General features: G+C 42.0%; 1 protein-coding gene across 1 annotated transcript in view; it reads right to left on the reverse strand.

Moving 5' to 3' along the window:
• Window positions 1-3,116: 3,116 nt before the first annotated feature.
• The window catches only part of TOPBP1 (DNA topoisomerase II binding protein 1), a 57,653-nt gene continuing 42,479 nt past the window's right edge, over window positions 3,117-18,290 (reverse strand). Inside the window, exons 19-28 of the mRNA XM_083188598.1 lie at window positions 14,267-14,348; window positions 12,763-12,955; window positions 9,957-10,186; window positions 8,597-8,757; window positions 7,927-8,035; window positions 6,640-6,803; window positions 6,252-6,392; window positions 5,554-5,643; window positions 4,004-4,165; window positions 3,117-3,892 (exon numbers count right to left, since the gene is read on the reverse strand). Of these exons, the coding sequence (XP_083044724.1) occupies window positions 3,758-3,892; window positions 4,004-4,165; window positions 5,554-5,643; window positions 6,252-6,392; window positions 6,640-6,803; window positions 7,927-8,035; window positions 8,597-8,757; window positions 9,957-10,186; window positions 12,763-12,955; window positions 14,267-14,348 (1,467 nt within the window). The 3' untranslated portion in view covers window positions 3,117-3,757. The remainder of the gene's footprint in view (window positions 3,893-4,003; window positions 4,166-5,553; window positions 5,644-6,251; window positions 6,393-6,639; window positions 6,804-7,926; window positions 8,036-8,596; window positions 8,758-9,956; window positions 10,187-12,762; window positions 12,956-14,266; window positions 14,349-18,290) is intronic.

Genomic DNA, 18,290 nt, shown 5'->3' on the forward strand with positions numbered 1-18,290 from the left:
TTATCAGTTCACTTGTCTGCCATTCGGCCTCACTTCTTCACCAAGAATATTCACAAAAGTTTTAGTAACATTAATTGCTTATCTCAGGAAAAGAGGAATAAAAATTTGGGCGTATCTCGACGATCTCCTCATCACAGGGTCCTCAAGAGAATCGGTAATGGCAGACACAGCGATGGTGTTAGAAATACTCCAGAATCATGGATGGCTGATAAATTGGGGAAAGAGCCAACTACAACCGTCAAAAATTATCCAATTTCTAGGAGTAATAATAAACATGACAGAATTCACAGTAGCCCTGTCAGAAGAACGTTGTGCAAAAATACAACAATTATTAGATATCGTTCAAACAAGAAAACAGATTCAGCTAAAAGTGGCAGTAAGTCTTATGGGAATGATGTCATCTGCGATCAGAATTATTCCTTGGGCCAGATGGAGGAGGAGAATATTTCAGTGGAGTCTGCTAAAGTATGCAAGACATCAAACGGCGCAAAGTTACTTCATAACCATTCCAATAGAATCAAAAGACTCTCTAAGCTGGTGGAATGAAAATCTTCTAAAGGAGAGATTCTCATCTCTAGAAATTCCTCAATTTGTCATCATCACCACAGACGCAAGCGCAGTATGTTGGGGTGCTCACACGCGGAACAAGACTGGTCACGGAACCTGGTCTCAAGAAAGCGAACTTTCCTCAAATCAAAGAGAATTAAGAGCGGTATGGCGAGCTATGTGCGCGTTCAAAGATCAAATCCAAGATTCTCATGTAAGAATTATGTCAGACAATATCACTACTGTGACATATATAAACAAACAAGGAGGCACAAAAAGTGCAAACATGTTGAAAGAATTGGAAAAAATTATGTATTGGGCAGAAGCAAACCTGCAATCGATATCGGCCTTCTATCTTCCGGGCAAGGAAAATCAGACAGCAGATTTTCTGAGCAGAACAGTAATATGTCCAGGAGAATGGGAGCTGCAGAATTCCTTGTTTCAATTGATAGTTCAGAGATATGGAAAACCGGAAATCGACCTTATGGCAAGCAGCAAGAACAAGAAGGTGAATCAGTATTTTTCCAGGTATCAGATGCAAGGGTCATCAGGGATAGATGCTTTGTCTCAGAAATGGGAGTTCAGACTGGTTTATGTGTTCCCGCCTTTCCCTCTAATATCCAAGGTGTTGAAGAAAATAAGGGAGGAAAAAGTGCAAGCTATAGTGATTCTTCCTTATTGGCCAAGGAGATCTTGGTTCCCGATGGTTCCAGACATGGCGCTGGAGGAACCTTGGACCTTAACAACATCCCCATACATGTTGAGTCAGTGTCCCATCTACTACCAGGATCCTCAAAAACTGGCTTTGACGGCGTGGAGATTGAGAGGCGATTATTGAGAAATAAAGGTCTTTCAGAATATGTTATAGAACTCCTTCTTCAAGCAAGAAAGAAGGTAACTTCCAAAATTTATTCTAGGATTTGGAGGACCTTCCTTGAATGGTGCAAGAATAGATGTGATGTGAACAATTGGAAAATTTCAGATATCCTACAATTTTTAGGTGATGGTTACAAAAAAGGTTTAGCCAGTTCAACTCTAAAAGTACAGACTTCAGCTTTGAGTATTTTGTTAGATAAAAAACTAGCAGAAGAAAAATTAATTACTCAATTTTTTCAAGCTATGAGAAGGATAAGACCAAGAATAAAATCAATTGTACCTCAGTGGGACCTGAATTTGGTTCTTAATGCGCTTATGCGGCCTCCATTTGAACCATTAGATAGAGCAAAATTAAAAATTTTAACATGGAAGACTATATTTTTGATTTTCATCACTTCAGCTCGAAGGATTGGAGAAATACAGGCACTTTGGGCACAGGAGCCTTACTTGAAGATGTTTGAGGACCGTATAGTGCTCAGAACAAATCCATCCTTTCTACCAAAGGTAGTGTCAACTTTTAATATAAACAGAGAAATCATTCTTCCATCCAAAACCATCAAGTAAAAAGGAACAAGATCTTCATACTTTAGATGTGGTGAGAGCAGTATCAATTTATTTGAACAGAGTCAAAACATTTAGGCATTCGGAAACATTATTTGTCGTTCCATTAGGCATAAGAAAAGGATTTATGCCATCGAAGCAAACCCTATCCAGATGGGTCAAAGAGACTATTACATTCTGTTATAAGAAGGTTGGAAGACAATTACCAGGAATTGTAAGGGCACACTCGGCAAGAGCAATGTCTGTATCTTTGGCTAAGGAAGCAAGAGTGTCCATGAAGGACATTTGTGAAGCAGCGACGTGGTCTTCTATTCATACGTTTTCATGAGTAATGTCCTAAGGTATTGTATTGCCCTCCCTCATTTATGCTTTGGTATGTCCCATTGTAAGGCTGCCATGAAGTATGAAGGAGAAAATAACGGATTATACTCACGATAATTCCTTTTCTTCTGAATACTTCATGGCAGCCCGTATATACCCTCCCTCTATGTGTTTTTTCATGGCTAGGATCCAGAGGAGACATTCAAAGACTGAGGGGGGGACAGGGGGAGTGAGCAGATATACCATAAGGAGGAGGAGCAAGGGGAGGATCCTAGCGTCACGTGGAAAAAACTACCTGTCTACATACTAGGAGGTGAGGGATTAACCCATTGTAAGGCTGCCATGAAGTATTCCGAAGAAAAGGAATTATCGTGAGTATAATCGGTTATTTTTTCTATGTATTACATACAGATGACCGACAAATTCTGACAGTCTTGTAAGTAGGTTTCCTTCCACCTGACCTCCCTGTTAGTGCCTAACCCTAACCTTTGTACTCCACAACCTAAATCTCCCCTTCCCCACCAGGCTAGCCCTATGTCCTCCAGTGCTGAATCCTAACTACCCTCCCTCTCTGCGCGCACACACACACACACACACACACACACAAAAAAACATACTTAAAATCGGGATGCTGGCATTGGCATCCCCAGCCATGTCAGGATTCATATACTGGAATGCCGGCGGCGTTATTTTGACTGCTGCCATCCCAAGAGCTGATAAGAATACTGCAGCTGCACACACACAAGACAACCTTTGCCTATGATAAATCACAGAACTAATAGAAAACTCCATTTTGTTCAATAAAATGTTTATTTTATTTACATTAAAATTACAACAGGTATGGGTTTTTTTGTACTCAAACACCATAAGGCAATTATTTGCGCATAAAATGCCTTTACGCAGAACAGTTCTTAACCGTCCAACAACTTAATCAAAGAATGTAGCAAACTTATAAATAGAAAAGTTATAATATATGCAGTAGGATAAACAGCATAGAGGCAATAGACAATTTCGGTCTGTACATTTTATTAATTTTTGGCGACAGGAATGAGATTAAACATAAGTGGACATGGTCACCACTCAATACAAATGAACAGAGGACTGAGAAATCAGGAGGTTTCTTCAATTTGTTACAGAACACCAAATAATAGAAATGGAATGTGATATGTAGCACAGCTACTTGAAAAGAAGTTTATTAATATTAAAATGCATAAGGGGGAATGAGATAATAGTTTACAAATAAACTGAATAGAGCAGGGGTAGCCAACGCCAGTCCTCGAGAGCTACCAACAGTTCCTGTTTTCCAGCTCACCACACAGGTGCACTCATTACTGACTGACACATTTTAAAAGATTGGTAGCTCTCGAGGACTGGCGTTGGCTGCCCCTGGAATAGAGAATATATCATAGACAGAAATTATAAATAACAAAAATATTGTTTTTAAAAAGCAATCTTAATTAAGTCTAGAGCGTTTCACATCATTGGCGTCATCAGAGTTCTTCCTCTTGCGGGAGGTCACATGGTTTGTAACTTGATGAACAGAGACAGTATCTGGGAGACAGTAGTTGCTGGCAGGAGGTGGTGGGTCCTAGTAAAAAAAAACAAAAAAAAAAAACATAAGACTGGAAAGAAGGAAAACTGAGACGATCCATTATTTTTTCTATTGCTTAACATTAGGAGTTTCCTCGTCACACATTACCTTCATAAGGTAATCAGCAATATACTCTGGTTTTAGACAGTTCACTCCTTGCGCTGCGGCATCTGATACATTGACTTTTGCATCTTCGGGCTTCAGTTTACTGAAGTCTGCAAAGAGGTATGTTGCCTCTTTAAACAGAGAGGGAGAATGGCCGACATATACCTAGAAGTGCATGCATTACAAAATAAAGTTACAAAATAACAATGATTTTTAAAGGACCAGTACACTAATTCAACTCTGCTGTGTTATAATCCCACCCCAGACTTGTTCAGGGTGTCATTATGGAGACTTGCTGAAGACACACATTGCGCTCCGATTCAGCTAGGTGTGCTGCAGCAGGACTCCATACTAAGAGTAGGGCAGTGAAGCAGTCATTATCCTCCCATGAGACCACAGGCAGCAATACAATCTAGCTGACCTGCCCAGGAAGGGATCCAGATGGTGGGAAAATGTGTATGCATTCAGTTAAACATTTATTATACGTACAATTTGCTTAGAGAAATTGCACATTTGACAGACATGGAGGATGAAACACATCCACCAAAAATTAATTCATTATTTTACATTACAGATGTAGCCACACTGATCCAGCCATCCACTCTGAATAAACCCCCCACATAGGCAAGGGGGTTTTCGAGTAACTGAAAACCCCCCTTGCCCGACGATCAATCGAGCCAGATGAGAGGTTCCTTTCTATATAGAGTGGATCTGAGGGAAATGCAGGGAGGAAGCAGTGTATGAAATGCTGCATGTAGGTGGTGCTGAAGAGCACAGCTCCTCCGCTTTCAGGCAGCACCTCTCTCTCTTTCTACTGACTACATGGTGCTTTGAGACTGAGCTGCTGCTGGATTAGCCAGCTGAGGCTGACTTGTTGTGGTGCCAGCGGCAGGGGCATGGGCACCTTTAATACTATACTGTATGCTGGCCCAGTGAGCACTCTGATGTCTTGGTAGCTGCAGTTGGGGTGAAATCTGATTGCTTGTGGGGCTTATTTGCTTTAATATTGGTGTTTGTAAGTATGCTGTGTTTATGTATATAATGTATGTACTGTATGTATTCTTTTTGTGTATGTATGCTATGCTTGTGAATGTATATAAATATGCTGCATGTGTACGTATGTATGGTATGTGTGCGTGCATGCCTCAATGTTCTTTTCTTAGCTCTACTTGCACTCATGCGGGCCACAGGATCATGGAGAAGAAGCTGGAGTGGCTCCGAAATGGTGCATATGTAATCCAGAGGCCACAGAAGCATCATGAGACTGCCTATGTAAAGTATTCACCTCTGTTACGCACTCCTACTACTTAACATTGGGAATATTGCATATACGATTTGAAGCATGCTGAAATATACTATATAAAAATATGTATTACGATTTCAGTTTTGGGCCTCAGGGTGCCCCTCTCTTAAGTACCCCAGGCCCTGCAGAGTCTTAATACAGCTTTGATCTAAACCCATCGCTGCACATTCCACAATGGAAATATACTTTCAGAATCTGCTGCAAGGGAGTACAGTTTTATTTCCTAACACAGTAGTAACATAATACAGACCTTTGCCCCTCCTGATTGCAGAAGACGTTTAAACCCAGCTTCCTTCGCTTGGTCAACATTTAACATAACTCTCCATCCACTGAATGCACCCTGCAAATGTTGAAAAAGATCATAACATGACAATTCAGGTCTAAACATAGACATGTGACATTGAAAAAAGACACTACTGAAATATCCAACATGAGACCCTCTTTGGGATGAAAAATGAGGATGTCTGATATTGTGTACCACTGCCATTTGAAATACTGGAACATAATTTACACTGGCATACAGCAGTGACTGCTTTTTGCAGTTGCCAGAATACTGCAATTCCCTAATGGATGTTTTTACATTTGGAATGCTTGGCAAACATTGGTCTATTATTGGCCTGATCAACTCAGTCTGCTGATTGGGCTAATAATTAAACAGCTTATTGTTGTGACTAAGTAATTATTGGTCAGCTACACATACAAAGCTGTCCTGCATGTTCATCAGGTCTGATAATTGATGCTCTGATTTCAACATCCTCAAAGCAACCAATATTGACAGTGTATGGTAATGACACAGATGTATGCTTTGCATACATTACATAAACACAATAATCTAGAGGCATTAGTTTATGGAGTCAACAATGCCATTCCCTAGGCACAGATGTAAAAGACATATTAGATAACTAATATAAACATGTAAAAAGTGGCCCGCCACGTGCAGCTGCATACTTCCACAGTGCCCAGATCTTGCTTTATCTTCTGCAGTTTCTTCCTCCATCTCATTGCTGCCTCAGCCAGCATCCGTTGTTGCATGCTAATGTTACTAATCGCATTCAGTATGGCACTGCTTCCCCACTCATAATCATCTTCCTACAGGGAACACACATCAATAATAAAGTCAGTAATAGTGCAATACTGTGTTAATGTCACTAGAACAATTTAAGTGAGGACATTCACCAAACCTACACATACAGTACTGTACATTGAACACATTGTTCTGCAAACTATGGTTGTATATGGAATCTCAAGCATGTCAACATTACAGTTCCACGAACACTTGCAGCAAATATGAGAACATGAATAAATAACATTAGGAAATGTTCCTGGTATAACAGACCTGAATAAAATGCTTTGTAGCTCGGCAGGCCTCCAAGTAAGATCGATGAAGCACCCATTTTCCGGCAGCCATTGAAGCAAGGTACTTCTCATTACGGAGAGGATGCCCAACTATGATGTGAGTACAGCTTGGGTCAAAGCATTGCTTGTCTATCACTACTCCACCTGGAAGTATACAAAGCAAGATATCCTATTATCCTGTATTACAGAATAAGGCCAGATGCAAAACACAATACACAAACACATTCATTTGAAGACATGACGAACATTAAATCAAGTTAAAAGCTAAATGTAAGAGATTTTTGAAAACCATTGTGGCAGAATATTGTAATTTACAAAACCATAATTAATCATCATTGAACGGCTTGGCCAGACCATTTTGCGAGTTTCTGAGAGGAGTTTATTTCAGTGTGTATATATCCCCTAATCTACCTAAGCCAGTGATGGCTAACCTTGACACTCCAGCTGTTGTTGAACTACACATCCCAGCATGCCCTGCTACAGTTTTGCTATTTGGCCATGCTGGGATGTGTAGTTCAACAGCTGGAGTGTCAATGTTAGCCATCACTGACCTAAGCAAATGTGTTCTGTTTTGGGACAGAAATGGCTTTCTCATGGAAAACTCTTCACTCTTTGGACACTATTAGAGGGAAAATTAACAAAGACTTCTAAAGTTACTTTCAGGAAATGAGTGGGTACTTATGTTAGTTGGGCGCCCACTAAGCTATTTGCTTAGTTTTACGCGTCTGCTCACTGCGCTCGCCACACTATATAAAATCGACTCTATGCTGACATGGATAGTGGGGGTATGAGCGTACTTACTATAGTGGGCGCTCACCTAACATATAAGTACCAATGAGTGTAATACAGGGTATTTCCCCTGTGAATCGGCAATAGCCAGATAGATTTACAATTTAGAAGGTCTGAAGCAATCTAACGCCCATAAATTAAAGTGTCAAATTTTGTGTTAAAGGCTTTATTCTACCTTTAAAAGTAATTTAGTCCCCACCCCACCTGTAGCACTAGACTGTAACAGTGGCGTAATACCAAATGTATTGTAAGTGATCTATTCCATAGAAAGGTATGAGCGAGCCGGAGAAGGTAGATAATACTGTAAGCTCTATGTGTCCATAATGTTTAACATTTTAAATACTGTTCCAGTCTCTGTCAATTCACAGCTACAGCCATTGACCTTAATATAATCTATCACTGCTATTTATGACCAATAAGATTTTGATAGTTTTGATAACAGACAGCAAAGTATTATGACACCATCAAATTAATTTACCGAGCTCTTCAATGAGTTGACAGTAATCAATCCTTTCCTGGGGAGTCAAGGAAGACAGCTGGAATCGGCGCTCCTTTTTAGCTTTCTCATCCTCTATTTTGTTCTCATTCTGACAACAGCAAGAACAGAAAGTAACAGGCAGTATACACAAAAAAAATTACATATATTAAAATATATGTCCACATGTACATAATACATCATTTTTTTTATAACATATTCGTAGTATTTGGTTCATTCTGAGATCTATATTTGGCAGCATATAACACCAGTGGTCGCGCAATCCCTTCATGTGTATAACATTTTACAAGTCACCTACCTAGACTTTTTATTTAAGGGATAGCAGACACCCTACATTTAATGGAGTGTATATACCTTTTTACTGTTGTTTTAAAGTGCTGTATTGTGGTGTATATATTCCCGGATTACTAAATGATGACACATAGTAGTGGCGCCCAGCATTGCTATGACACAATAAATACATAACCTGCTATGGAGGTAAATATAGATCATGTGCCGGAAAGTTTTACTTATTATTACTCTTATTTTCTTAGAATTGGTTCAAACAAAGAGGGTTGATATAGAATATGTCCTAATATAGACCAAAAGCCCATAGATAAAAAATAAAAAACATTAGATCTGTAATAGTAACAAAGTAAATCCAAATTCTCACCATTTCCTTGGGCTGTGGTGCTACTGGCGGCTTGGCAAGTGGGAATGCGATACTTGGGGCTTGTGGGGTGGGGATTAGACTGTCTTCTTTGGCTGGGGATTGGAGGTCTTGTTCTTTTCGATGGGTTTCTCCTGCTGTAGTGTCTTCTAGTTCACATGCCTCTGACAAGAGAAATAAATTTGGAGATTGTGGTCAATCATCATCTGTCTTCCATTTGAAAGACTATGGAGCATTATTCACTCGGAGTGATGTTGGCCCAAGAAGTGTAGCTGAATACATTTCCAATATTTAGAGTAGCCCCACAGCTCTCATTTAATGTTGCACGCCAATGGTTTTGTAAGCTAAAATGAGCAATGATGCGGTTACAATAGGATGCCATAATGAGCATTCCCACCTCATTCTAACAGCACATATCACCAAACAAAATGTATGTAACTGAATGGAAAGTCATGCTTAACCCTTTCATGTCCAACATCTAGTCTGGCCTCAACAGCCCTAGCGCTAATAGCAGATCCAATGGCGAGCCACTTAACATAATTCAACATTCAATGTGGACCATTTCTGAATATAAAAAACAAAACAAAAAAACAATTACAATTATTTAAACCAGGCTGTGAATTGCAAAAAAAATATTTGGATTGCAAAATGATATATATTTAAATTCAAAGCATTACAATCTATATATAGTTGGCTATTAAAAGCATTTTACATTTGCTAAAGTCTGTTCTGTAGTCATTCACAAGTCACTAGTAAGGGTTAATTACACTGTTGTGAGATACGTCCTCCAAACAGGTGTATCCATACATCTCCCACTTCTGGATGTTTGTTAGCAAATACAATTGTGTGAGATGGGTTTGGACCTCTAAAAGCTTTACATTTGAAGAGGTATAATCCAGACTCAGCTCATGTCCTCATCAAGGGCCGGATGTATCAAGATTCAAATATTATTAAAATGGAGAGTGATAAACAGCCAGTCAATCAGCTCCTAACTGCCATATTACAGGCTGGGTATAAAAAAAATTACAAGTACGAGCTGATTGGCTAGTTGTTTATCACTCTCCATTTTAATACTTTTTGAATCTTGATACATCTGGTCCCTAGTCTTTCCAAAGGTGGGGTATTGTCACAGGGTTAAAAAGTATCTACTGGCTGGTTTGAAAGGATTCTTCTAGAGCAGACACGTGAGCACTTTGAATTAAAGGAGATAGCCCCCGAGGTGTTTTTATGGGTAAATTGATGAAACCAGGTTCCATGGGAAAATGTATTCCACTATCTGCTACCTTGCCTATCAGGGCCAGGGAGGTCTCCATGTCTGACTATTATATGGAAAGTCAAAGACGCATTTCTAAGATATTCTTACCCATTTCAGCTAACTCTGTATCAGTCAAGGATTCCTTAAACTGAACTTGATCAGCAGCCGGCATCTTTATCTGAGGCTGCAGAGATTCAGTGCACTGAGAGGGACTATAAGGCCACTGCAAATTGCTCGCCAGCTTGGCCCTCTCCTCTCTCGCAGTAGGGTCGTCCCAAATAATTTGCTCATTTTGTGATGGTTCTGTATTGAGGTCTGTTGTGGGCTGGCGAGAATTTCTAGAAGAATAACAACAAAAAGTGTTTCAATAACAATTTCGTAAAACTGAGCATGTAAGTAAGAAAGAGATAGTTTTAAATTATGCGATTAAAATATCATGTGGCCCAATAGGAACATTCTTGTAGAACATAGAATTAAATAGTCTCTAGGAAGGTAACACCTATTGACAACATTTCAATATCCTATACATGTTTCTATTTATTTAACGTGTATTGTATGGTTTTCTTGCCACTGACTTTCAATTAAAATAAAATAAAAAAATAAAAGCCTTAAAACGGCATTGTTCTGTACATGCATTCAAACTATTTCTCTGAATCTGTGATTAGGGGACATTAATGCCTTGGGTTACACAAGCTCAGCTAGGAGTTGTGACACTAAGAAGTTCTAAACAAAGTGGTTCGATACAAAGGCCTGTTTTTATTCCAACTACACCTTAAAAAGGAGAAAACCGAGAAATACAATGAAAAATAAAAAACATTATGATTAAAAAAAACACACCATTCCAACATCATTAAACATTGTAACTTTGAAAAACAACTAAAGATTATTGGATTAAAACAAAAAACCTAAAATAGAAGACTGGAGCATAAAATTGTGGCCATCCAGGTGTCTGGCACTGGATGCAGAGAAAATAATTTAATGCCAATACAAAAATCCTGTTTTTAGTGTCCTCTTCATTCTCTTTGGGGACAATAAAATCGGGTATGGATCATTAGATAGACATAAATTAGGTCTACAAGCATTAGGTCGACCACTGAAGGTCGACATGCATAAAGGTCAACACAAGCATCCGATCGACGTGGAGTTTTTCGCTCTTTTTGGTCCAGAATGTCACAGTCGACATGGACACTAAAAAAGTGCACCACGTTCGTTCTCCACGCTACGCGCTTGGCACACTACTTTATTCTCCCACCACACCATAGTTGATGTTAGGGCATTAAATACACATGTAGGCTCGAAAAAAATAAATAAATCATGAATAACCCCATGTCCACCTTTTGACTGTCGACCTTCCCCATGTCGACCTAATGACCATGTCAACCTTCAGTCAGGTGGACCTAATGGCTGTAGACCTAGTGGCCGTATCCCCTAAAATCTTGGGAGGTCGTCATACAGGTGGGTGAACTCAGAATCTCAGACCCCGCTCCATGCCGCTCATTGATCCAGTAGAATAAGTCAACACATTCTCACGTTCCAATATACAGTAATCCTATGAAAGGCGAAGCTCTCTTGTGGGCATCACAAAGGACCAGAAGGTCATCTGTTTAAGAAATGCCAAGAGTGCTATTAACAAAGGTTTTCATAGTACAAACCTCAACTAAAAAGAAAATGGTCTCTTATGAAAACAAACCCCTGCCAAGTGAGAACTACAAAAAAAAAAAAAAACAGATTTAAGTAACCTTCATATCCCGACCTTGGAGACATTCCAAAGCTAGAAGAGGCACAATAGCAAATACTATAGTTGTGCATATAGCAAATTGAGCAAAATTGTCACAAGTAAGAACGGAGGTGGCCACCTTGTGCAACCACTTCATCAATGCAGCAATACACAAAACCTAAATGGCACTTCCCAATCTGTCAAAGTACACATGTTCCCAAGAACAGGTTATAAGACATACTCCTAATACTAGCAGTGATCCATCTCTCCACTGATTGATTCTCTATCAGCCAACCACATTTGTGCCCATCATACAAAATAAGCAGGCTGCCACAGTGACAGAGAAACCCTTAATGCTCTCATGATGAAAGTATTCCCAACATAACAGGTCCTCCCCAAAGATACCCCAGATGAAGTATGACAGATTCTACATACTGCTAAAAGTCCTTCATCTACAGATCGCAGTAATCAAACAGAACAGTATGGAATCAGAAGATGCTTTAGATAACTTGGGCCCTGGTCACGTAGGGCTTTGTAACTAGTATGGGGTTCTGCCAGCCAGGGCTAATGGAACCATGGAGGAGGCACCTACAGTGGTGCAGTCCCTCTGACCATGAAAATAGTGGGAGTGCTTCCTTGATATCCAAGAGTGGTTGGTACAGTATATGTGGGTAAAAACTAAAAAAGTGACAAATAATTCTTAAGAGTAAAATACATAGTAGAATATCATATCAGCCTGGTTCTTATATGTGAATCACTAGGAATCAAATTTAGTACTGTACAAACTATAGGTAAAAGAACAACCACTCGGTAGCCTTTTTTCCCCCTTTTTGTAAAAGGATACCCCATCCTCCCAACTGGCAGAAAATAAATATAAAAAAAAAAACAATACTACGCAGCAGTTTCTGTTAAATTCATCCCATAGAGTATGGTGAGCGAGTATACGAATTAACAATATTGTTGGCTTAATAGCCATGGCAAAGTCACTGCACCCATGTGTGTATTAATGCATCAAGCATAGTCCATGTGAGCAATTGAATCCACATGAACATCCTCAATGTACGGATTTTGCACAGTGCCTCTGCAACCGGCCTACGGGCTTATACATATTGGCATTATTCATATTGCCTATATAATTGATTGCTCTTCACTGTTACTTAAGTAAGATTTCCAGTGTTGGAAGGCTGTTCTATATACCTTCGTGCTTCTAAAACCCTGCTCCTTCCATTACGTGTTGAACGAGCACCATCTGGAGTGGAAGGCGAGTTATCGTATCCTGCTCTGCTCAGTGATGCCCTTTGTCCTTGTGCCTTCACCATAGACGTTGCAGACATCAATTCTTGAAGCTGTCGCTGGAAATTCTCTCTCATCTCTAATGTCTGTGTAAGAGCTGGCCACATATAATAATAAATAAAAACTCAACTACAACAATGCACTTCTAAATAAGCAAAGGAAGACAATCATGCACTCATAAAATTGTTGTAGTCATATGTAGGGTACACACCAGAACGACCATGATTGTGAGACTAGCGTGAAACAATCGTTGGAGCACACGACCTGCACCCAATCCAAATGTAGAAGACTAATATTTAGTGCAGCAGATAAAATCTCCAAAGCAACTTAACTCCCGGCGGGGACGCGCATCAGATCGGAATCGCATTGAAAACATGCTCAATTCTGCTCTTTTTACATACAATGGGTTGAAATTGCACTGAAATTGGGGAAACTCCACCCAAATCGTTCTGGTGTGTACCCAGCATCAGGCAGCAAGGTTTGAGGGATTGCACCTGAAGCAAATTAAGAAAGTTAAACGTTCCAATGTTTTGGATGAAAAAAACCTAATTATTCAAAAGTACTGAATTTGCATGTTACTTTAAAAAGCCAATGTGGCAGAGGAGCATAGGAAGTGTGATCATTCAATGATTTCAGTGCTTCCCAAACGGTGTGCCTAGGCTCTTACAGGGCTCAGGTTTGTGGATAAGGAACAAATCAACATTTTTATGGTCAAAATGATAGGCAAAGCCAGTTCTATGGTTGGCAATCATGAAACGGGGACAACCAAAAGCACAACCCTGTACATACCACCACATAAATAACCGAAGGATGACAGGTAAGGGGGGTCCACACAGTGCGATTTTGCTTGTGATTTGATCCTGATTCGATTGGTATTGAATCGAACGGCAAGCAAAATGCATTTGATGTGGACTATATAGTATAGTCCAAATCTGTACTATATAGTCTCGCCTGCATTATTCAATGCGATTTCGATATCGTGCATCGGGTTTGAATCGGCATTGAATGCAGCTGAATCGAATTGAAAAAAAGAGACCACATTGAACTGTGTGTACGGGGAAGCAGACCAATTTACTTAATTTTATTTGAAAAACAGAATTTATCAATAAAATAATTTATTCTAGGGGTGCCATGAAAAAGAATGCTGACATACTAGAGTGCGGTTTTTAAAAAAGTTTGGGAAACACTGATTTATTCATCAACATTCACTATGGGCAGTTAGGGAGGCTGCGGGAGGGGTGGGTCAGGAATAGGATTAGGGGTAAGGAGAAAATACTTAACGGATTGGGTCAGGATCCCGTACCCAACCACATTGTGTAATTAAAAAGGTACATTTTCTCAATTTCTTTAACAAGAACAGGTTGATAGATCTTGTGGTTGATAACAAACATGTAGTGAAAGCATTTACCTCCTTTACTTGCTGCTGCTCCAGCATTATCTTTTACAGGTGATATTTCAACTTGGTCATCTTCATCCTGCAGTTCATTATTCTAAATGCAAATTTCAGTGTCACTTCCTTGAAGAATTCAATTTATATTCAAAACAAAAATGAATGAAAAGCAAATACTGTATTTTTAGCGAGGAAAAGCCATCCTCGCTGTCCAGCCCCCCTCGCCATATTCTATGTTCCGGGAAAGGCTATGGTATTTTAGATCTACAATGTCTAGGTCTACATTCATAAGGTCAAAAGCTCGACGTCAGGTTTTCATAATTTTTTTGGGTGTCTATTTCAACATAGGTGGGTTTGGACACATGGCTCGCTACGTTCGCCATGCTTCGGGTACAGTGCCTCGGCAAACTATTATATTCTCCCCCCACATGGTAGTGGAGGGTAGGGCATGAAATATAGCCTGTCGGCACATTTTCGGCTCTTTAAAAAAACAAAAAACCTCATGTTGACCTTTTTCATGTCAACCTCTTGACCCTGTCTACCTAGAGTCAATCTATCATGAGTCCAGATACTGGTGTGGATTCCCCAGAATAGCAAAGTTTGCAGTTCACCGCGAATGCAGGGAGCCTCACCGTTTGACAGCCGCACTTGCCTTTTCCACCTCGCCTCAGGAAACAGACGAGTTGGAAATGGCGAGTGAGGCGAAAGCATTGAATACGGACAGCTGGCTAATGGCGCTGCTCGCTGGGCGTTCTCATGCTAATGGGCCGATGATGCAGTTGAGGGGGCAGCTGCCCGCTCACTTACTTCAGAGTGCACACACATCTAAGGTTGCGCTGAGCAACCTTAGATTTGGGTGTGCCTTCCACATTATTCAATGCTCGGCGACCATCAAATGATGTTGGTGTTTCTCCGCAGGCTGCGGATGTTTATGTATACACACGCTGCAAATGGGTGGGAGCCAGGCTACCATTCGCAAGGTGGGGTTTGGTGCCTTGCGAATCAACCAGAATAACCCCCTAAGACTTGTGTGGCTCTCACTCCAGCAGGGTAAAACTGCACAGCAGTCTACTGAATGTAATATGAACAACTCAGTCATGGAAACCAAGAACTTAAAGGCAGATAACCACCACTCGGCCTATCTACTTTGACCATGTTCATACACAAACTAGCGTTCATTTTTGTTGTTAGCCTATTGACCTACCGGTATAACAGCTTGTTGCCTATTGATCTTGCATATCAACTCTGTCTAGCAGAAAACCAACAACAATTAAACATATTTTCCAAATTCTCAATACAATTTGGCAGCATTCATTCAAATTCTAGCTACAGAAATGAAGTGCCATCTGGTACAATGATAAAATAGGAATTTGGTACTCACCGTTAATTCCCTTTCTCCGAATCCGTAGGGGACACTGAAATCTACGCTGGGGAATAGAGTGGTGTATCGGAGGAGTCGGCACTTTAAGAAACTTGAACTGTGGTATGGCTCCTCCCCCTCTATTCCCCCCTCAGACCTCAGTCTTAGTTGACCGTGCCCGAGAGGAGAAAAGAGACCAGGGAATCCCAATAGAGAGAGAGAAAGAAATTAACAAACCAAAACGAACAACCATACTACTCAGTAGGCTATCAACAACACCCAGACGCATGCATAACCAAACATAACTGCATGCGCTCAAAATAAATCCCCCCCTTTAGGCCTGAACAGTGCCGGGAGGGTGTTCAGTGTCCCCTACGGATTCGGAGAAAGGGAATTAACGGTGAGTACCAAATTCCTATTTTCTCCTTCATCCTTGGGGACACTGAAATCTACGCTGGGGACGTCCCAAAGCCATCCCCACGGGTGGGAAGGCACTGGGCATCCTGAAGCACCGCACGGCCGAAACTGGAGGCAGAGGCCGCAAAGGTGTCAAACCTATAAAACTTAACGAAAGTATTAGGGCCCGACCAAGTGGCCGCCCTACATAACTGTGTCAGGGAAACTCCCCTGGCAGCGGCCCAGGACGGCCCCACCGAACGGGTGGAATGGGCCGAGATCCTGACTGGCGGTGACTGTGAAGCATGAAGGTAAGCCTGCTTAATGGTGAGACAGATCCACCTGGCCAGAGTCTGTTTAGACGCTGGCCAACCTCGCTTTGCCGAAGAATAAAGGACAAAAAGTGAATCCGACCTTCTGAGATCCTTGGTCCTATTCACATACACCTGCAAGGCTCGGACCACGTTCAGCGAGGCGGAATCTCCCGTAAGAGCTGGAACCACGATTGGCTGATTTAGGTGATAAGATGAAACCACCTTAGGCAAATAATCCAACCTGGTCCGAAGCTCAGCCCTGTCCGGATGAAACACCAGGTAGGGTGACCGACATGAAAGAGCGCTAAGATCGGACACCCGGCGTGCCGATGCTAACGCGAGCAGTAACACCGTTTTCCAAGTTAACAACCGCAAATCAATAGAGTCTACGGGTTCAAAAACACTTGACTTAAGATAATCCAAAACTAAAGAAAGATCCCAGGGTTCCTCCGGAGCCCGCACTGGGGGCTGAAGGCGGAGAACCCCGCTCAGAAACGTCTGCACCTCAGGAATGACGGCAAGACGCCTATGAAAGAAAACTGACAATGCAGACACTTGTACCTTAAGGGACCCTAGGCGCAAACCCGCCTTAAATCCGGCTTGCAGAAACTGCAACAACCTAGACAAAGAAAATACAGCCGTGGGCAAGTTACGGCACTCGCACCACGCTACATAGGCCCTCCAAATACTATAATAATGCCGTGAAGTAACCTCCTTCCTGGCTCTTATCATAGTGGGAATCACTGACTTAGGAATTCCTCGTCTGCTCAACAGTGCGGCCTCAACAGCCATGCCGTCAAACGAAGTTGCCGTAAGCCTTGGTAGGCGAACGGCCCCTGCTGTAGAAGATCGTCCCTTAGAGGTAGTTGCCAAGGATGATCCATCAGGAGCCCCTGAAGGTCGGCATACCAAGGACGACGAGGCCAATTCGGTGCCACCAGGATGACTGTGGACCTCTCCCGCTTGATTCTTCTGAGTACCAGCTGAATCAAGGGCAACGGAGGGAACAGATAAATGAGGGAGTAGTTCCAACTCGCTGTCAGCGCGTCCGTCGCTACCGCCTCTGGATCCCGAGACCTGGAACAATACAGCCGCACCTTCCGATTGTTCCTGGAGGCCATCATGTCCACCTGAGGCATCCCCCATCGGTGGGCGATCTGGGCAAATACCTCCGGATGTAAGGCCCACTCCCCAGGGTGAACATCCTGGCGACTCAGATAGTCCGCCTCCCAGTTGTCCACCCCAGGAATGAAGACCGCCGACAAGGCCAGAGCATGCCGCTCTGCCCATTGCAGAATTGGACGTACCTCCTGCATGGCTCCGCGACTGCGCGTTCCGCCCTGCCGGTTCACATAAGCCACTGCCGTGGCATTGTCCGACTGAATGCGAATCGCCTTCCCCCGGAGGATCCCATCCGCATAGGACAAGGCCAGACGAATCGCGCGAAGCTCCAAGATGTTTATAGGCAGCTTCGCCTCCTGAGACGACCAACGACCCTGGAAGTGCTGCCCCAACACAACAGCTCCCCAGCCCCGGAGGCTGGCATCGGTCGTGACTATCGTCCAATCCCAGATTCCGAAACGTCGGCCCTCCAACAAATTGGCCGACAGTAGCCACCACTGGAGAGAGAGACGGCTGCAGGGCGATAACACCACCATCTTGTACATGTGCAAGTGGGAGCCCGACCACTTCCTGAGCAGGTCTAATTGAAAGGTCCTTGAATGGAAACGCCCGAACTGCAGAGCCTCGAACGAGGCTACCATCTTGCCCAGCAATCGGATACATAAGTGCACCGACACTCTCCGAGGTCGAAGCACCTGCCGAACCAACTCCTGCAGGGACAACATCTTTTCCCGAGGCAGAAAAACTTTTTGAACCTCCGTGTCCAAAATCAACCCCAGGAATACAATCCTTCTTGAAGGATTCAGCTGAGATTTCTGGTAGTTGAGAATCCAGCCATGGTTCAATAACG

Source organism: Crinia signifera, chromosome 5 (assembly GCF_055691185.1).
Source record: "Crinia signifera chromosome 5, ASM5569118v1, whole genome shotgun sequence".
NCBI lineage: Eukaryota > Metazoa > Chordata > Amphibia > Anura > Myobatrachidae > Crinia > Crinia signifera.